Raw genomic sequence first — 22,342 nt, 5'->3', positions numbered from 1 at the left:
CTCTAGAGACAAAGCAATACACCACACAAACCTCTGAGTCAGTTCCATGTATGTATTTAACCTCCCTTCCTTCCTGCCACCCCCCAGATTTACTAATTCCCCCCTGCCTTACAACTAATTTCTCAATCTGTCAAGCTCTAAACACATAGTTGTTTTTACCTGATAAGAAAGAAGCAACTAAGACGATAAATCAAAAAAGAAATGCTTATTGCTTATTGTGTTGAGCTGTTGCAGCCATTTTTCGTAGTTGCTCAATTCACTGAGTTTCCAGCTGTCTCCTGAATAGGAGCAGCTGGCCAAGTAGAGTTTGTGTGTAAGAGTGTGTGTGTTTGTTCACACTCAAATCAAAATGCATTCATTAAGCAATGATATACTACAGAGTATACTTTCCTCCATAGCAGCAGCTCTAAAATGTGTGTGTGTGATTATGGTTACGAACCTGCCGAGGATTTCCAGAAGCTCCGCGACTCCGTTGAAGTGCTCAGTTTCATATATGAACCTAAAAAACAAAACACACATGTCTTGTTGATCTAGGAACCATTGTAGGTCAGCAAATGTAAAAGCAACTAAAAGAAGGACTGCATTTTTCTCAACGCTTGAAACAGAGTGCTGCAGGGATCACATATGTGTGTACGTTAGCATCACCCTGGTTCCCTCCACAAAAGCCAAATTAGATTTTTCAATTGGATTTTGGATTATTGCAACAACAAAAAATGCATATTATTCCTTGTTATTCCTGCAGGGAATTGCTTTAATATCTGTATGTGCTGTGTCTGTTACTTCTGTGATGTTTAGATGAGATTAAAGTACAATAACAGTTTAGCAGAGTAATGCTTACCTGCACCCGTCAAAATGTAAAAACAATGATAGCGGAACAAGTTGACTGGGACAGAAAAAGAGCGCGTTGCAGTGCTGTGCTTGAATTATTTTGCAAAAATTGACAATTCAGGAACACTCAGTGAGATGAAACATGATTGTACATCGCAGCACTCTAGTTATTTGAGGAGATTTATGTCACAACACGATGATTCAACACTTTGGATAGATGCAGAGCGGAGATGCGTGGATTGCAAATGTGCACAGTCATGTTTATGCATGCTGCCCTGTGCCCTGTTTGTGTGCATGTTTGGCAGAATACTATTTGATTTGATCCAGAAAATACTGCATGTAGCATGTTTTGCTTCTTTAAAATGAACCGTCTTCTCTGTGTTTATTCTTATGCACCATAGACTTCATATTGTCCAGACTTTAATTACGAGCAGCTGTGTGGGAAAACTGTTAACGTCAGCCTCTTAGGTGTAGTTCTGAGTCAGCAAAAGAACTACAGAAGCCATCATCACTCGCGGCTACATATAAAAAATCCAATATAATTACTAGGATTTATTCACCTAATTAAAAAGGAGATTTACACTGTTTGTGTCGGGTTTCAATACAAAAGTATAGCACATTTCGTTTTGTAAGACAAGCAAAGAGGGTAACCAAACAATGTGTGAGGTTTTCCCTTATTTAGGATTCTGAAACACTTTAAAATGACTTGCTATAAAATCATGACGCCCCAAGCTAAAACGATGCATTACAGTGGTTATAAACGCAGCGTTTCCCCCTGCTGATGGTCTTTGTTGGCTAACGTTTGATTTATTGATGTTAAAGGGGCTATAAATAGCACTGTTACGTCCTGTGCATTGGATTGATGGTATACCTGAGGAAGATGTTGTTGATCTGTTTGCGGATGTACGCTCGGAGTCCCAGTAATTTTCCATAGACACGGTGCAGGATGGTCTTTAGGTACTCCCTCTCCCTGGGGTCCTCGCTGTCAAACAGCTCCAGCAGCTGCACACAGAGGAGATAATTACAAATACATTATAACCTTCTCCCTTCTACATCCAAATCGTGGGAACATGGTGGTATTTTTACCCACCAAAATGAATATTACAAAGTGTTTTTTACTTCATTACTAAAACAGGATTAAAGAAAAAAGATTACACGTCAAGAACTTTGGAGTCTCTTTGTCAATTTTTTTATACATGCCCCAACTTAGATAACTACATTTGAGAGCGCTCCAGCAGGGATATAAGTAGGCTCTGCGATGGCTGCCGTTTCAAAGAAGGGCTTAATTTATTTATACCTCTCCATTTATCAAGATTTTAGAAACATCCCAGAGATTTGGATTCGACAAACTGCGAGAAGAGGAGAGGATTACCTGCAGGACAAACTTCTGGTCGACGTAGCGCTTGGCCATGGAGGGCTGGAAGTCCGGGCTCTCCAGGAAACGCAGAAAGAACTCGTACACCAGCTAATGGAGGCACAAACAGCAAGAGATAAGACGTCAACTATTGTCTGCGTTTGCCTTCTGAAGGAATAGTTTGACATTTGGTGAATTATTCATTTTCTTGACGAGAGTTGGAAGAGAAGATAACAACACTCATGTCTGTAGAGAGTGGTGTCAATCTCCCCATCTCACTTTTGGCAAGAAAGCATATAAATGTTGCTCTAGGTAACATGATGACCGCTCAAAATGGCAGCAACTTCAGGAGCTTCTTTCAAAAATCTGAGTTTAGGAACTCAAACATCTTCAAAGTTGACATCAGAGAACATCATCTGCTCGCTTTGTGCTCAATTTTATACCAAAAGATCCCAACTATGCGGGAAAAGAAAGAAGACTTTGCTTCATGACGCATTTTGGACTTCACACTTTTGATTCATCTCATCCTGAAGGAGGAGAAGTGACTGTACACACCACACCCAAATGTCAAGTGAATTGAGAAAATGTGAATTTCTTCTTAGCGAGAGCTCCATTTTGTAAGTCCCGCTGATAAAACAGCTACATTTGGGCATAAGGATGTTGCATTGAACAGCAGATTGAACTGAACTGAAGAACCACAGGTACAATATGTTCAGGAAGGGCTGAATGTGGCATTAAAAGCAACACCTGGGAGATGTGTGCTTTAAGGCATTGTCCACAATCGCAAATACAGTATGTATATATAGTAGGGCCTATTTTTCAAGCAGTGACTGACACTGCATTGTGTTTCACTTTGTTTCTTTTACCTCTGCAGGAGAAAACGTATGAAAGCATGTCAATTATTCTACCACAACATGAACAATGTACCTGCAGATGCGGCCAGGAGGCTTCGAGTGTTGGTTCATCTTCCTCAGGGTCAAACTCTGGGTTCTCGCTGGGCGGGAGGGTCCGGAAGATATTTACTGAGATCTGGAAAACGAAAGAGAGGTTGAGAGGTTGAGAGGCAGATAAGAAAGAGCCAAATGACCAAATGACTTATAGCACATTCCTGTTAATGTGAGAAAATGGTGTTTCTATCAATTAGATGTAATGTCATGACTTCAGTTGACCGTCTTTGATGCTGTTCTGTGTTTGAGAGGAACTGTTTAGCGTTGCAACCTGGCTGCCAGCAGAGTCATGATTAATTCAACAAATGCATTTCCATTGGCCATTTAGTGCATAAACTATATTGCAAAAAGCAAATGCCCCAATTCAGCATTATTCTCCTGCTGCTCCTTCTCTCCATATGCTTACATTAAAACTTTGTAAGAAAAAACTGCACGAAAATATAGGCTTGTTTCAAATGATGTACATCTAGCTTGGATTTAAAAAAGTTCATAAGCACACACTTCTGAGGGATAACGACAATAAGAGTGAAATTCTACAATATTTCCATCATCTCTAACTTTCATCCTGTATGGCATTTATTCTGTTGCACTGCCTTGGGCTCTAACCTATGCACTTATTAGCATCTTCTTTTAAGGTTCCTTCCTTGTGGCCACACATTAAAGCTTTTCCCTCTTTCCTTTCATCCCATCCTCTGTCCTATCAGCATTTTCACATCCTCTGGGTATAGTGACTCCATAGCATAAGCTCTATCTTCTGCCCGCTTCACCTTCTCTCCTCAATCCCCTTTTCCCTTTCCTCCTTTCTATATCCTCTGGGACTTGCGTTGGTGTGCACACATTTTCCTCCCCTCTATCGTTCCTGTCCATCCCTCCCTCTCTCAACATCTGTGCAGCCTATTGCTGCTTAGCACCCTTTGCAAATTATCTCTCCTCACTATTCTTTTATTAAAGCCTCAGCTGGATATCACAGTGTCTCTCTTTTTCTAGGTGTCTGGGTGATGAGGATTGAAGGAACACTGTTTGTGCTCAAATGTTCTTCCTTTCATCTCTCCATCTGACAGTCCATCATGTCCACCCCTCTCCCCCTGCCATGGCCGGTTCTATGGGGGTGCTGTAACACTGTGCTTGGACCCCTCTGAGCCCCCCCTCCAAAAGAATACATCTATGATAATGCAATTTCCGATAGTGTTGCAGCCAATACTGTGCTGTAATCTGGGCCTAAGATAAAAAAAAATGTTTTTTTTCAGTAATATAATTAAATAAATTAAAACTAAATTACTAAAACAAATTCTGTTACTAAAACAAATACCGACAAATATGAAAAATGTAAATAAAAACTATGTTTGGCTACATAAATAATGTATGTAATACCTCAACTGCATTTAGGTTAATGGTAAAGTAAGCAATTAAACTAAAATTGTAACTAAGTCATTGACACAAGAATGTTATATTATATTTTTTGTGCACTTTGATTGAACTGAAAAAGTTTAAATCTTGAACAATGTCTTTGTCTCCCTTGTCCAGCATTACATGTGTCCCTCTCATTCATTAACTGGCCCCAGCTCGGTCCCCCCAGTTCAATTGGTGTAGAGTCGCCATTGCCTCCTACCATCTTTATGGCCTCGGGGTACAGAGGCTCTATGAGAACTCCTCTGCTCGTGGCCACGCTCTCCACCAGCTCGTTGAGCGCTGCCCGTTTGATCTCCTTCCCCTTCAGGTCGGCCACGCAGTCCAGGAAATCAAACAGCACGCAGCACTGCTGCAGCTTCTTACAGAACAGGTCATGTAACTCTGCCACCGGGGCGTCTGCAGGAGTGAGAAGGGAGAAAGAGAGAGAAGGAGACATGTTAGACAAATAAGTTCAATGACAAAAAGAAAAAGTCTGAGCCAAATCCGATGGCGTTCCTGAAAGGCGCGTTGTGTTTGGTAGTGAATCGTTTGACAAAGTGGGAGTGTTGGAGTACACAGCGATGTATTCTCCAGGCTACATCGTCTCTCAAAGTAATGAGGGAAAGAGCAGACTATTACTCTATAAACACATTTGTACACACCCACACACAGAGGCTTCCTCCATGCACACGCACACACACATGTCCACACACACTTCTTCCAGAGGGCTGTGTTGCATCTCAGTCTGTCGGATTCGTCCCACAGACCGGTTCGTCACAATGAAACGTCCTGCTGCCGGCCGTCTGATTAAAACCCTGTTCCTCCAAAAAACAACTCTTCTCACAGATGTAGAGAAAGTGGCTGATAGCTATGGATTCCTAAACTCATGCAATGAGTTTAAATTTGATTCCACAGGCCCAAGGGCGGGAGAATCTTTAGCAGCTAAGCATTGTGAGGCAACATGCTAAATGTAAAGAAATGAAACATTAACATAGAGTTATAGGCTTTGACAGCAGTCAAATGGGAATGCTTGGTTCTTTTTCTATGAAACCAGATGATTGATGACTCAAAAGCTAAATATAGCAGTGAAATATTCAACGTTTAAATTCCTCTATAAGTGAGATGTATGTGAGGTTTGGTCTAGCAATAATATGCTGATCTATTTTGAGATAAATCATATGAAAAGACACATGAGGTATCAAAAACGTCTCGTCTTGGCCAAGTTTCTTTTCGAGCAGAGTGTTGCAGGTGTTTAGGCTTTATATATATTCATGACACGATACATGACCCGTTTGTTATAACTGCTATAAACGTAAGAGAGGGTGAGATGGACAGATATTATAGACGGATTCATTTTGAATAAACTATGTTTGCAGCTGTGAATAATTTTACAGCTGAAATTTGTATGATACAAAACCTTGCCTTACATTATATTATAGTATATAGTAATGTGCAGTATTGTTGTGTATCGTTATATACAAACAATATTTTATTATTTGTATAAAAGGTTGAAGAATTATCATGTATAATTCAGTTAAGCAAAAGACTAATCGACTGGTCAGAAATTAATCAATAGATTGAAAATAAATAAGAAAAATGTGGAAGAATTGACTAAAACAAATAATGTATTGATTAATCAATAAAAAAAATAGTCTTTAGTTGCAGCCTTAGAGAAAAACGTCTTTGCAACCCAAAAAATGAAAGTGGTCGCAGCTACTCTGTGATGTTTTGACTACTTTTTAAGATTTAGATAGTTGTGGGACAAAGAAAAGCTCTGCCTTGGTGACTTAATTAGATTCTCTTTCAACTTAAAACACAATCTAATACAAAAGCATCCCTAACTACAAAATAATATAGAGGGAAATTACATTGACAGTGTCAACAGAAACTGATAACTCCGTGTACTGACAGTCTTCAATTAATAATCTCCCTCTGTCAGAGAGAAACAATGCAGATTCAGGCTGGGAAGCAGTCTAGACTAACTGTGCAGTTGGAATGAGGACAATCCAAGACACACACACACACACACACACACACACACACACACACACACACGCGCACACACACACACACACACACACACACACACACACACACACACACACGCACACACACACACACACAGCAGGAGCAGATTAGATTTAACCCTTCTTAACCCCAAGGTGGGAAAAAGAGGATGAGTGAGGGGGGGGCTGACTGGAGCTCCTCTAGCCCCAGACCCCCTCACCTCTTGAGAGCACACCATGACCATCTGCTCCCTCTGGCACAAAGCTGCACAACAATGGACCAGGACGGCCCTCTGCTCAGTGTCGTGGCACAAGACACACATTTCAGAGAACCAATCATATTTTTGTCAATCACATTATTCTGACTATGCCTTAAGTACTTGGATATTTGTTCAGGTTTAAAACATACCAAAACTGATTTGCTGTTTGATCAAGTCTCAGGTGTGTGATATGGAAACACCCACAACTAGTCAATGCAGTATTGTGATCCTTATGAGCATGGTCTCACTAAATGGCAAATATGAATAACCCGCCATTCTTTCACACGTTTATCATTATCTTTTCTTCTCACGTGTCATTTCACACCGTGGCAATATTAGATACTCAGAGCAAGTGCTCCTGAAGGACTGACACAGGAAAAGCATAACATGTGTAGGCATGACTCGCAAAATGTTCTAAAAAATGATGTGCTTCCAAAGAGGTCACATTTCCAGAACTTTCTGACTTTCACCTCTATGTGTTTTTGGCAACATTCTGTTCAAATCGACGACAAAAATGGTCTCCTTTAACAGCACATTCTAATTCACTTTAATATGCAGACGATTGTGTGTTGTTCGTGTATAAAGACGACGACGCCACTTGCATGCTTCTTACACATCCTTGACGTGACTTAAATAAACAACCTCTGTGACTTTTCTTTAACCTTCCTTTTTGCATCTAGTCTTGAAACCTCTGAGAGCCATTGAGCTGTACTGAGCGGGCAATTTGTTCTTGAATTGCAGCCATTTCTCAGTGACTGAACAAACGTGTGACAGACAAGTTCACACTATTTTAGAACTATTTGTCACGAAAAAACAAGTGATAACAAATATCTAAGAGGGTGAACTGCTTATTTTGACTCTGCTTTGAGAGCGGAGGACAGCCTAAACCTCTGTATTTGTGAGGTGTTGAGATACCAGCAGCCTCCTCTACCTCCATCCTTTCCTTTTTGTCCCCCACCGCTCCGTTTCCTTTCCTAATCTGCTCCCTCCTAACCTCCTCTCCTGATTTCTCACAGCTCCTCCCTGCTCTGTCCACTCCCTCCTTCTCTCAGTAGACAGACTGTGAAGGTGAAATCTAATCCATTTTTAATGGAGAGTAATTGTATGAAGATGTGCCGTGCTGGGACTGAAAAGGAAGAACAGAGCGAGGTGAAAAGATGAAGGGAAAGGAAAAGCATGCGTGTGTGTTTGGGAGGCAGAGAGTGTGATAGGAGGTGAGAATAAGAGAGGCAAGATGAAGGGAATGGAGAGACTTGGTGGGTCATGTGACAGCAACTGTGGGAGAGAGCAAAGGAAAGGAAAGTGAAAGAGAGTGGAAAGTGTTGAGGATGACAGGCACAGACAGAGACACATATTTTAGTGGCAAAGAAATGGGCTAAAACTATTTTCTAGTCTGTGTCCGCTAAACTGCCCACCAGGAATATCTTACTCTCCATAAAAAGCTTACATTTGGAATAAAAAAACAGTCAGTGCACAATGAAGCAAGCGACAAAACAAACTGAGCTAACTCTGAGTGAAGTGGATGTTAGTTGCTATGTAAGATCAACGCAGGTCACTACATTCAAAGCAGCTTTTAATACCATGTCAGTGAGAATATTAACAACATCCTCAGTGAGTGAGTCATCTGTAACTGCGCTATTTTCATGTTTCTGACAACCCAAATTGGTGTTTTGAAAGCCTAACTGTGACTTTAAAACTCCAAACATTGAGTGCCTGTAGTTACATTTCACTCCTTCATTTATTTCATCTTCATTAAACTCAAAAAGTCCCTCGAGTTCCAAACTCATATCGACAACATGGCGCACCATTACCAAAGTTACATTGCACAATTATAAAAGCATGTTAGAAGAGTCAGTACGAAAAGCAATTACGCTTTTCATTCATTTATTTTTACAAAGATTAGTGCTGATACAAAGTGCTAGCAGCTCTGTACTACTCTACTTTTAATCTGCTGCATGTGACTGTGCAGATAAAGGGTCTTTTCAAAATGCACATAGAATGACTTATCTATTAGTTTGTGTTTTTTATTCCACTTCTCAAGGATGTATAGCTCTACTTGTCTTTTTTAAAGCATTCTTAGCTGTCAGCAGAAGTCCATCTTGCATGTGGAGTCATGTTTAGCAGTAAAGCCAGATATCCTGCACATGCGATGTCATACAACGGTTTCTAAGTCAGCCCTGTAGCTGTCTAAGAAGAAGTGCAAACCTCTGGAGAGTTAACTCAATGAGAGATTCCCTCTCCACGGATGGCTGAGTGCAATGGGAGCCCTAGGTGGTAAAAAAGCAATTACAAAAAGAGAAAGTTGTAACAGTAACACAGAGTCCAACAGTCAGATTGAGACATACTGCCACAAGATAAGAATACATAGACATAGTCCAATAGCAGTAATCACATTACTCCAAATCCAACATTGTGTTTTAAGTCTAGAAAGCTACTGCATCACTTTAAACTGCAAACAGTGTATGATACAATCGGCCATTAAATAAGGAAACATTACATCTAGTGGAGTCTCATGAGAAATGATCCCCACTTGTCACAACGTCTGCCTCGGTTATGTTTATTCTGCCTCTGCTGTCATAAATGATGGAGCGCTGCAGGTATAAGTATTCCAGTTGCCTTGTCTCAAAGTCAATGGCTTTTGGAATGGCTTTTGGTTTGATGCCTGAAATAAGGTCTGTGGCAGGGCTCGACAGTAACGGTTTGCCAGGTTGCCATTGGCAACCATTCAGAAACAATTTCAACCACTTCTTGGCCTTTGGTTTCCATCAGTGGCAACCAGTTTTTCACATAAAGAAATAAGGACAGCAAACAGCTAAATGTGCACCCCAAAATAGATAAATATTTGTTGTATTAAGAGTGATATTTAATTATTGTTGTGACCAGTCGGAACCTGATACATAAGTTACACGTGCATTGGTGTGATTACGGAGCCAGAAAGCGATGCACGTTTACTCGCGTGGGCGGTGCGCCGTGTGTTTGATTTACAAAAAATGGCGAAGCAAATTAAGTTGTTTGACTGTGGGGTAAAAGGTTCAGCCAACCCGTCAACATCTCAAACGGATGATCAAAGTGATTCAACTGATAAAGCGCAAGATGACCCCGAATGAAAAGCAAAGAGGAAATGTGTAAAGTCTTGGGAGGCGAAATATATATGTACATTCTGCTACGTTGTGCATTCACTTCCGGTAAAAGTCCCTTCAAAATAAGAGTCCCGATCTTATTACTACCAAAATAAAAGTGCTAAACGAAACTTTGCCATCGGAAAATATTGGCATACAAATATAATCGCTTCTATAAAAAGGTAACACATTTTAAATATAGTTAGACATATTAAAGGTAATTTCCAGCATTAATTAATATCTAATTCTTAACTGTGAATGGTTTTCATTCATTTAACATTAGAAATGTATTAGTCTGGCCAATGACAGAACCACAATCAAGACTTCAATGCTGAAGGGCCAATGGATCTATGGTGGGGGTCAGCACAAAGGTCAAGAAAACCCACATTTGAAAGGGAGACAACGGATGACCAAGAAACTAGTGACTTGCTCAATTCATTTGTGAGGGATCTGTGAAGAACATGACAACAGCTGCATTACTGGTATTTTGTATACCAGCAATTGAGCTTGGACAAGTTTACTACCACTTAGGTTTCAAATAATTATTTTAATTACTTATTGTAAAGCATTTGAATATTATTTTGTGTCACATGTTCATTATTAAGTTGATGTATAACTATACTATCTTAATTATTTAAAATATAAGGTGACTAAAAATGGCAACCGTATTTTCAGTTTTGGAAACCAAAAGCTGATGCCTGGTTGCCAGCCTGGCAAGCACTTTTAAAAGTTAGCGTTGAGCCCTGTGTGTTTAACTCAAGCCAAAGGGATATAAATATGCTTCATAAAACAGGTCAGTAAATATGTGTTTCCGGAAAGGTGGTTGCTAACAAGTGGAGATTATACAGGTTGTAATAGCTATTCAACGCCATGTAATTAAGACTGGGAAACACTCCACTAAGTGAGTTTAAAGGCACATTACCTTGGATTGTGCGCAGTAGGAATTGTGAAATAAAGGAACCAGGATTAGGCAAACTTCCAATTAGGCCTACGTCATGACTGCAGCACTCATATGAGTTAATAGGGCATTTGTTTGGGTCTATTTTCAGTGGCGCATTTATACAAATTTAGAGCACAATCAAATATTTGCAGCAGCAGGTCGGTGGGTGTAGTAGAGTCAAAATACACAAGAGTGCGTGTGTTTCTGTTTGTTCGTATGTTACCTGCAACAGTGTGACTCATTCATGTGTTTTATTTAACTATAGATACTTCCGGTACACAGCAAATACTTAGGATGGAGTCATTGTTAGTTCTGGGATTTATTGTTAGTTCTGGGATTTGTTGACAGTAAGAAAATGAAGGCACCTCTCCATACGCATCCTTTAAATACACGGAGGAGGAAGAAAGAAAAAAAGACCTGGAACACAGCGAGGGAAAAGATGTGACGTAGAAAGGATGGTGAGCGCGAGAGGAGGGGGAGAGAGGGGTGGGTGGTGGGTGGTGGGTGGGTTTGGTGAAAAGGAGCAGCAACATATAAGAATGAGCAATGCCTACAGCTTTGAAAAACGCACACATACACACAGCTGCACAAATCTAAATATAGTGCTGCTGGAGAGAGACACAGCGAAGAGAGGAGAGGAGGAAGACGAATCTGGGAAGGAAACGGGAGGGGGGAGAGGAGAGCGGCGTGGGGGTTAAAAGATGACATCATCCCCCTGCTTCTCTCTCATCTTTCCATCACCAGGATACCTCCCTTCTTTTCCTCCCTCTCTCCTTCTTCGCCTTAGTCTACTCCACCCATCAATCTCTCCGAAGCTTCTTTTTTTTAGCAAGTGTAGCGCTAGTCTTTAAATAACAGGTATTCTATGTGTGTGTGTGTGTGTGTGTGTGTGTGTGTGTGTGTGTGTGTGTGTGTGTGTGTGTGTGTGTGTGTGTGTGTGAGGGAAAGACAGCTTCTGTTTTAGCCACCATGCAAGCCACCTCTGTCATTAGGCACACACTCAATGCACAGACACAGTGACGCAGGGAGGAAGAAAGGGGGAGGGAGGGAGGGGGGGAGAAGGGTATAGAGGCAGATGAAAAATAAAGGGAAGCGAGAGAAATGCAGGTATAAATAGAGGAAGGGAGCTGCGGATGGCGATCAGAAGCAAGGCGCCTTGCAGAGTAGAAGTCAGAGCAGTATAAATATCACCTTAAGGGGTTTAAGTGAAGCTTTAAGTCCATCTCTAAGTAATCCAACCTTCCTTATAAACCATCATAGTACAACACTTTATCCTACTTATACGCAGCCTGATTAGAAAAAAGGAAAAATGAGCAGGGATGTTATCGTGTGTAATTGACGACAACCCACTCGAGCCTCCTCAGAAGACTGAAGAGCAAACAGCAATTTACCTGCCGAGAAAGAACAGGACAAATCATGCCGCCGCTTTGAGTTACGGCCCATCCACACAGCGGCTTTGGAAAAAGCTTGCCGGCGGGCGTGTCTGAAGCTCGAGCAACAACCAATCACATGAATATCCCGCCCCTGACACACAAGCAGCGGTTTGATTGGCTAGAGCTTGTACTGGCATATGATTTGATTGGCTGACGCTTCCACCGAAAGCTTCAGCAGCTTCAAAAGTTGAACATTGCTCAAACGCCAGGAAAGCTCCGCTCTGCTTCCCACAATGCAGTTTGGCGAAAAGTGACGTCACCCCATTCAAAGTGAATGGGCAGAAGCGTTGGAAGAAGCTTCCAACGCCGCTGTGTGGACGGGCCGTTAGAGCAGGAAATACTCGGAAGTGGCTGATGGCACTGAGAATAGCAAGTCTGCTAATGGTAATCAAGCTGAACATGCTGACAGATATAGAAAGAAAATGAGCCCACGTTTCAGATCTCTGCTTAAGATGTTTTATTCCCTTTTAAGTGTGTGAGATTTCACCAAACTAGGAACAGATTTTCATTGGTGGACAGATTGGGCAACGGAACACTTCATTTGATTTTGACTTATCTAAAATGTACACTTCACTTACAAAAACAACAGAAATAGAGACTGGTTTCTAAATGCTACTTCTTTCCAGTCTCAATACTCTCATCTAAACTGACAATGATTTGTGTTGATCTGTCTTGATAGAAGCGTGTGCTCTCGGGTGACTATCATTTAATACTACCTCAACCAAATCTGTTTCTGTTTGTTTCTCAGCAGGATTAGGGGAACTCACTCGCTATAAAACTTAATGGAAGGATGTAGAATTGGCCAGAGAACAACCTATTACATTTGGGAGCAGATTTGAAGCACAAGGGCAGATACACAAACGATTTTTGCGAGATAGAGCATTTGGCCTTGGCAGAGGTCTGTGAGTGCTCCTCTAGATTTGGAAAAGTGGCAATATCTTTTCTTTCTCGAGGTTTTGCTCATAGTGACGACCGCACAGAAAATGAAAACCAACCCTACAGAGAGTATGGTGTCGGATGTGGTTTCTTTTGTCGAAGATGGAGATTGAATTACGGTTTTCTACGGGGTGAATGCAGGGTCAAAATCAATTTCTGAAAAATAACAAAACGAAATAAAGGCTAATGTTAATTTATGGAAAGACTTTAAATAGCACAAGATTTTAAAACACGCCATAAAGTCTTTAAATAACAAGGTACGCATAGAAGTCCCATTCACTTTTTAAAAAAGAGCTAAATCACAGCAAAAGATTAAGAGGTGCGCTAAACCCATCTTTAAATAATCCAATGATACTAATAATACACATTTCCAGCACACTGCATAATGAAGCGAGACACACTGGGTGTTACAGGCTGTGCTTCATATCTGTATGCCTTGTTGTCTGTAATTGTTGCTTACTCTCCCTATAATTACCCAAATCACTATCAATAAATACATTTCAATTAGTATCAATAAAAACAGGCTTTTTCACAGGTCTTTGGGACCTCTTTCATCCAAATCTCCTTGACCGCAGAGCGACTTTCAGCCTTTTTTAGATATTGACGTTCTGCTCCAAAGCAATATTTGCTGAATGAAATGTAAACACAAATTTGAGAGGGTTAGCAAACAAATACGGTAGACGGTTATCCCGGCAGGAGACATCCTCAACCTTTGATTAGCAGCTTCGTAACCATCACTTGTTGAATAATAATGTGTTGTAGCAGGCTCAGTGCTGCAATCAAGCATACATCTCTCATTTTGGCTATTTGTGATTCATTGCAACATGGCCTTTAGTACAGATTCACAACATGTCCCCTCTGCATGTCCAGTAAGAGATTTTCTTTGTTTGCTTTGCACTGCCTCGAAACAACAACAGCATATTGAATGGTCCATCAAGGTGAAAACTATTTGCCGGATTATTAGCATAGTCCTTCAAGAATCAACTCTTATTCGTAGACATGGCAGAGTTTATTGCAAAGCTAGCCGTTTTATTACTGTCAACTTAACGTTCAGCTCTTTCCTCTCTCCTCATCCACTCCATTTCTTTCATCACTTTCTCCCCCACTCTCCCTCTTAATTGATCCGAGACCGTCATATAGCAAAAAACTACTCCATGCCTTCTGTAACCCAATACCAGGCCCATCCAGCTGGCCTCTCCCTCACACACACACTTATACACACACTCCAAACACACACAGGAAGACATTTAATCTCCCACATACAATCTGTGTGAGAAGGTGACTGTTTTACAGTAAACAGCTCATTTAAAACAGAGCCTGCCGTGCATTCGTCGTTATAATGTGGGCAAACACTTCCCAGACAAACAAGAAGGAACAAACACATCCTCTCAAGCAGATAATCATGTGACCTAGATCATGTGAGGTTATGTTGCATGTTGCACTGGGAATAAGTCATACTTGACTATAGTATTATGGCCTGTAGGAATAAAATCCAAACAGGAAGTACACATGAAAGCTGTGGGCTCAGCGTTTCCGCCAGGGGGGCGTCTTGCCGTCATTTGACGCCCTTATTCAGCTCGGGACGCCCTGAACTCGGGCCGAGGGCGTCCACAAATATTAATAATTCGAGAGAAGATCGAGAGTTTTTATCGCTTGAAATAACGAAAAGGAAAAAGGACAAGGACATCCCTCTGTTGGAGGGGCAAAGGAGTCTGATGGCATTCTTTTCGGAGTATTGAAGATCGTTTCCCCAACATCGAAGGTGCCTGCCGCAGGACAACAACAACACGGAACGTGCGCGATTTAGACGCGATGAGCGGGGGGGTTTTAGTGGAGCACGCGTGTGAACTGCGAGCGCCGGAGCCTCGCAGCGGCGAAACTGAGGCTCCGTGGTAAACTGTGGTAACATGAAGAGACGTTTGGGAGTCGAAACAGCCGGCGCTTAAGAGAGCCGAGCCAAATGATCCGGCTCACTAACGTAAAAAGACAGATAAGGGACGGCTCATGTCAACCCCCCCCCTGCTCTCGGGGTGGACGCCCTCTCAGCCACAACACTGTGTGGGCTTATTATTAGAAGATACTACATGTTACAACATTATTAAAATATCATTTTTTATTTCATTAGATATTTCTGAGCAACTTTAAAAAGAAAAAATACAAAAGGAAAGATCCAGTTAATAAGAATTAAAATGTATTTTTGCTCAATTCCATAAACTCACAAGTGTTTGGACGAGAAAGGAATTTGGTAGTGTCCAAAAATTCAAATCTTCTGGAAAGATGTTATTAGGTGTCTGTCAGAGATGTTTAGCATCAATGTCCCTTTGAACGTCAAACGTTGTGTACTTGGAATATATCCAAAGGACTTCCAACAGGCAACAAAACAGACAAAACGTTTGGACTTTAGACTTCTTCAAGCCAGGAGGGCTATCGCTCTGTGTTGGAAAAATGTGGATGCTCCATCACTGAAGATTTGGATGAAGGAGCTTTCGAGTAGGGTTGGTCTAGCTTTGTTCAGAACATTATGAGGATGGGAATGTGGACTGCCTCTGAAAGGAAATATGTGAAATGTTTCTATTTAATTTATTTGATATGAATTCCATTTAATACTAGTGCAAGTTGATTGATTGATTGATTGAAAAGTTTATTAACAGCTTGTATATTGGGTACAGTACAGTACAGCTCAAAACATACAATTGTTAAGGGGATGCAGACCAGAGAAAGACTTTCGTCTTGTTTACATCAGGGCCCCCCATTTCCAATTCATCATATCATTTAAGACATATAAGACATATTTGACATACAGATGGCTTATTTACAATTTACATACAGGTGTTTTTTTTACATACAGATTGCTTGTTTACAATTTTCATTTTAGATTTCGTTCTAATACATCCTAACCGGACATTTAAGACATACCAAGTCTACAGATATACAGTTAGTAACAGAGTCTAAAATGCGAGTATATACATAGATGGGGGGGGGGGGAAGCTGTCCATTGAACGACAGGTTGAGATTTGTACCATTACCGGGGCCAGTTTTGCAATGCTCTCCCCCGAAGGTGCTCTTTAAGAGAGGTTTTGAAGGTAAGTATAGTTTTACTTTCCTTTACAGTTGTGGGAAGAGCGTTCCACCTTGATGTGGCATAATTGCGAAACGTGTATTCCCCCTTTTTTGTGCTAAATCTGGGTTTCACATGATTTGTGGAGCTCCCTCTGGTGTTATGATCATGGTATTCCTTGACCTTTGGGAAGAATTTTGACATGTACATGTACATGGGTACCATAGAGGTGTAGTGGATCTTGTAGACCAGGCCCATTGCAAGTAGCTGTACTCTGTCGTCTACTCTAAGCCATCCTAGGTTGTCAAAGTGGGCAGAGGTGAGGTGGGTGTGTGTGTGTGTGTGTGTGTGTGTGTGTGTGTACATGTTTGTGTGATCTATTATATGAAAATGCCAATAAACATATTGGGAAAAGTCTAGTACTGCCAGTTGATTATGGTGGAATATTATGGTGTGAATGTTGTAGTATAATGACCAATACTGGGGGATTCTGGTTACTGTACCACTATCCGATAGTTGTCATTTCTGTCTGCATTTCTTTCTTCACTTTTACCTTTATGTTACTCCACTGTTTTCAAGAACTCAACCCTTTTTAATTTAACTACAGTATAGCCTGTTATAACAAAAGGTTGTATCCTAGCTACAAAAGCCTCCATTTTTAGCTTTAGATTCTTCTTAGGACATTTCAATGGCTGCCAACAATAACATTCTACATATCAAATAAAGCCGTCAGCAAAGAAGAGGATAAAAAAAGGTTTTCAGAGTAGAATTGTAGAGGAGCACAACGGATATCTGCTTAAAATGACCCTCACAATAACAAACGTCTTTTTTCATTTCATTTCATATTACTGTACAAGGGAAGTCAACTGAAAAGATATCGTAAGACATTGAAAACGTCCTTTATTTAAACTCTCATAGATCAAATAAAAAAATAAATGTTCCTTCAGTCGTTGAAATTTCAATATCCTGTTCAGGATGACCCTGACTACGACCAGGCAAAAATTGAAATGATTTTACTATCCGACTCCAAACTAAATTGAAAAGTGAGCAGCCCTATTTCAATGGTAAAGGTTCCTCTCTCAAAGGTTTGTGTCCTTTCACAGCGAAGTAAAAATCTAATAGGATTTTTATTGAAATTCAAAGAAATAGTCTTATTCAATGAAGTAACGATAAATGAAAGAATGTGTGAAGTAGTCACACATTACAATCTTGCATTTATTCCACTACAAACACATACTTTTTTATTTAAAAGCTTACTAAAAGAGTCTTTTTGAACCTGTACAATGCATGGCAAAGCATGTTCTTAAAATGGTTCTCTTCCCTGTTTTATTTCATGAGATGGTCTTTAAGATTTTATAGCGGGAATGTTTGACGACATGTTTTCCTTCTAATCCTTTCATTGTTAGCTGTGAAAATGGCCCATTTCTGAGTAGATTATGAAACACAAGCGGCAGTGTATTTTTGTTCTTTCGCAGACAGCAGTGGGAGCATTTTAAATGCATTTCCTCTCGTTCCATTGAAACAGAAGGCTTGTGAAAGCACACTCTGACCCGTTAAACAACATCCAGTGGGCCGAAAGCATCATCCAAAAAGATTGCACACTTGCTCTGCAACACGGATCATTCTTTCAGATTTTAGCTATGAGCACATCAACTGATACTTCACTTTACTAGTATACCTAAAATGTCTAACAACATTCAATTCTTCCTGTTATCTCACTCTGGTTCAACTCGCCATCTGTTCCTCTGTGCAACAAAGACAGATTGAATTACATCGTCTGTAGTGCTCTTCTTATATGTACAGTGTGTTTCTTGGCTTTTAGAGACACTTTAATGGTAACGCCAACCAACAGGAAGGCTTTCGTGCAGGTACGGGAGATTTAACACTCTCTCTAAGCTCACACAACATCCTTTAGGGCTTCACACAGTTATTCGAAGCCAATCAGCAGCCCTTTGAAAAGCCACTTCTGCTGGCAGCCAGCGTCTGATTGAAACCATGGATCTATAAAGAGAACTGGATACTGCGTTGGAGGCGGGCTCTCATTCATTCCTAGGAAAGTTGCTCAGTGTAGCTTGAATTATAGAGTATAACGTTTTAATTAGTCTGTCTTTTGGTGTTATCCAACTTACTCTCTCGGGTTGTTCACAAGAAAGATAGCACAAAAATAACTCTGGATTCAAGCATTGGTGAACTGTTCTTTTAGGACCTTAAGGATTCGAAATAAGGGCAATTCAAGTTTGTTCTATTATGTTGATTTTTACTGAGGAGAAATGATCTGCTGGCTTACAGATGTGTCTTTCCCAATGTACTTCAATGGGGGAAAAGTCTTGGCTCAACGGCATTACGTGTTGGTAGTTGTAATTCCACTGTTTGGGCAATGGCCAAGGTCCCTGGCTCTGTTCCTGGGCTTAATTGAAACATCAAGTGCAGAAAGTAAGTATCATGCATCGCTATTTTTTTATCAATATTTATTTTTGCATGGATAAATAGCCATTAGAAATGCTGTTAAATAGGTAGAGTATGCTTCCAAAAACTCAGTCCTTTTGGCTTTTGCCCAAATTTGAATCCAATCCGATAAATGCTGTAAAAGTTTGCAAGCAGAAGGGTGTTTGCACAAAACGTCTTTCAATTACTTGATGTGAGTGCTCTAGTGTTAACGACTTTTCTGTTTCTGAGGATTCAGCAGCCGAGCTGGAGCCGAGCATGTGGATTCATTTTTTAAAAAGCAATTAGCCTGCTGCTCTCCTGCTTTCACGTTGATGTGGTAGATGATAATAAACAACGAGGTATCAATTTTTGATGAGAAGAAATTCAACACCACGGTTCAAACAGCTGAGGTAAGAAAAAAGGAAAATAAACTGGACTATTTCATTTTTTTTGGCTTAAATTCTCCTGATCAGATGATAGACTTTGAGTAAGTAGAGAAAACTAGAGCCTCCACTGACACACAGTTTACAGAAATAATTTTAGTATGATCATCTTGTGACTAAAGATCCACATTTGATACTGCCTTAATTTAAAATGTACAAAATGAGACCCATTGTCTCTTTTTAGAAATCTTAGCAAAAGCTTTCTAAAACATTGCATCATGTGTCATGTCAGCCTCGTGGTACATTTGACTGAAATCACAAATGCAATGCAAGACGAGGGATGGTAGAATGTGCCGCTGGGCAGAGACGAGCAGAAAGTCTGTTTTGTGTGTTTCTCTCTGAGCTCCTGCTGAGGTAGCTGCTGGCAGCAACACTGTTCCCCAAGATCTCAAGATAGAGCAGAAAGTGTCCCATGATCACTCTGCATACATACCAGCTTTACACAAACACACACTCGGCTCTTAATCAATGCATCGGTAAGACTTCATCCTCGCTCAGAATAGAATCACTGACCTAATGCAACCACAAATGTCAAACCTATTCTCAACCTACATCACTAATCGTGCTGATTTAACACAGATCTCTATTCATAGTCTTTAACGATGTTCCTAATGTGACATAAGCATCCAGTGACGTTACTTCTGCCTGAGGCGGGGAGGTTTCTGTCCTTGCTGATGAAGTGCATTTATTCCTCCAGTGGATACTTTTTCACAGATAGTCACACTGTGTAGAGCGTATTTTCACCTGGATGACTCATAGCTACTGTAAGTCAAATCAAAATGCCAGCCCAGTGGTCTAGCGAAGAAGATCGCGTACAGATTGTGGCGCATGCTGAGTGCATATATAATGTGTGATTCACAGTATACAGATAAGAATTGCAATTTAACACATAGAGGGAGAGGACAGTAGAGGAAGAGGTGGAGCAATTTTCAAATTCACTACAAGTGGGCTTGAAACGGAGAATATCTCAAGGTCAAAAGAAAGGAATATAGTGCTGCCTCTTTTGTTAGTTCAATCTCTGTTTTTTTAGAATCGTATTTTACAATAATCACCTCTTCTTTGCTAACGGTCTTTGGTGTATAAGATGAGTTTGTTTATGTGTTGTGAGATGTATGGGCCTGAATGTGACCTTAGTCTGTTAGCCTGACAGCGACGACAGTACAGCCTCCATGACGGGAGAGCCTAACTGGTGTCTGCAGCCCCAGGGGAGAGCCTCGCAGCTGGGGAGGAGCGCTGAGCGATCAGCCTGCTCTCTGGTGAGACAGAGCTGCAGTGTATCGGAAGACATGGAGGAGGAGAACCGGGAAAAAGCCAAAGACCAATAATAATCCACTCTAAAGCAAACAATAATGATTGTTGGGCTGTGATGTATTCAAATGACATAATCAATGAATTTGATATCTTTGAGTTAGTTAAAATCGGTAATTTATTGACACACTTAATGATTCCAAAGGCGTAATATCTGAATCAATTATTAAGAGATGATGTGTAGAATCTAAAATTTATTTGGTTGCTGTTTTGGGTTAACTAGTCATTTTTAACCTTTTTACATTTTCAACGAACCTCTCAAACACTGACAAGAAACTATGAGACATACTAGATGTTACACCAGCCTGGCAAAGTCATTACAACAAAAGGCTGGTATGATGGCGGAATTTGATCCCATTTATTTTGGTTACTTGTTCTTAAAGGTAGGGTAGGTAAGAATGGAGAAACCAGCTCGAGTGCTCTAGAATTTGAAAGTACGCAGCCGAAAACGATCTGCCCCTTCCTTCAGACTTCCTTACAGAGCCCCTCCTCCAACACACACGACCAATGAGGAGGGCACGAGATAAGTTTGTGCACAGAGGAAGGCTGACAGGCAGGTAGGCCATCCAGTTACTTTAGCCGGGCCGGCTCAGATGATTGGTCGTAGTGATGGCAAAATGAAGCTTTGAATGAAGCGTCGAACCACTTGGACAATTGTGTCGGAAATAGGTTCATTTCTCGAAGCTTCAGTTACAGCGACCTCTCCTAGCGAAGTGCAAGGCTGCAGTGGGTTTAACGTATCTTTGCCTTGAAAAATATTTGATGCACACACACACTAAAACTGAATATCATGTTCTATTTGCAATTAAAGATTGATAATTGTGTGTATTGGGTTATTGAGAAGAGACTAGAGAGTGCTAGACATGTTTTTGGGCGGAGAGGGCCTTTTATCAGTTATTAAAGTTGAAAAGCAATGATTAAAATACGTCCATTCCGGGATTTGAACATCGCCGCATTCGGGCCGCCGTCTCTACCCACTGGGCTATCTATTCCTTGAAATATTTAACTCTTTTTATATTACTGATAATTGTCTTTTTGTTCACAACTTCTCTACATTTCGAAGTGTTTCTCGAGCCAGAACGACCTATCTTTCTTCCTGGCTTGCTCTATAATGATATCAAATGCAATACCAACAACAACTCAACAGCAACAACGCAAACTACGACAACAACCCACACATTGTGCATTGTTTAGAGCGGTCATAAAGTGTTGAAGCACTCAAGTTTGAAACTGTTTCAACCTGTCACCTGTCAGAATCGAGACGAGGCAGTGCATTGAATCGCGTGAATGGACCGTGAACCAGTCAAGTGATTCATTCTGGAAATGAAGCAGTTGCTGCTTCGGACGTCATATGTCACGTGATTTGAAGCAAGCTTCGAAGCACTGCTTCTATGGAATAGGAAGTCCAGGGTTGAAGCTCCGTTCGAAGCTTCAGTGTCAAACTGCCATCACTAATTGGTCGTGCTTTTTACAGTACCACGGTTTCCACAGATGACATTTTTTATGTATTTATTGTCAAAGCATTTTATATATTCATTGCTATCGGGATGTTAAGAGCATTCCATGGAATATAACAAAAAGTGTTTCTGAAGTGAATTACCTACCCCACCTTTAACAGTACTCTAGTCTAACAGTCTTAAACTAAGGTTGTTGTTTTTTTACTAAATTGCTTTAAAGCTAAATTGATCTTTAGCTAACTTGTTGTTTAGCTAACTCGCTGTTTAGCTAACTTGCTGTTTAGCTAACTTGCTGTTTAGCTAACTCGCCGTTAAGCTAACTTGTTGTTTAGCTAACTTGTTGTTTAGCTAACTCGCTAACTTGCTGAACAGACAGACATACAGATCTGGTGGTTTTGTAACTGTGACACTGAACTTTTTAATTTGCCTCTGATCCA

At 40.7% G+C, this 22,342-nt stretch overlaps 1 protein-coding gene across 1 annotated transcript in view; it reads right to left on the bottom strand.

Moving 5' to 3' along the window:
- ppp2r5b (protein phosphatase 2, regulatory subunit B', beta) overlaps positions 1-22,342 on the bottom strand; it is a 48,493-nt gene that overhangs the window by 20,351 nt on the left and 5,800 nt on the right. The window contains 5 exon segments of the mRNA XM_034222827.1: positions 440-499; positions 1,700-1,830; positions 2,201-2,293; positions 3,110-3,211; positions 4,739-4,935. Of these exon segments, the coding sequence (XP_034078718.1) occupies positions 440-499; positions 1,700-1,830; positions 2,201-2,293; positions 3,110-3,211; positions 4,739-4,935 (583 nt within the window).

Source organism: Gymnodraco acuticeps, unplaced genomic scaffold (genome assembly GCF_902827175.1).
Source record: "Gymnodraco acuticeps unplaced genomic scaffold, fGymAcu1.1, whole genome shotgun sequence".
NCBI classification, from domain to species: domain Eukaryota; kingdom Metazoa; phylum Chordata; class Actinopteri; order Perciformes; family Bathydraconidae; genus Gymnodraco; species Gymnodraco acuticeps.
This window is presented reverse-complemented; position numbering and strand designations above follow the sequence as displayed.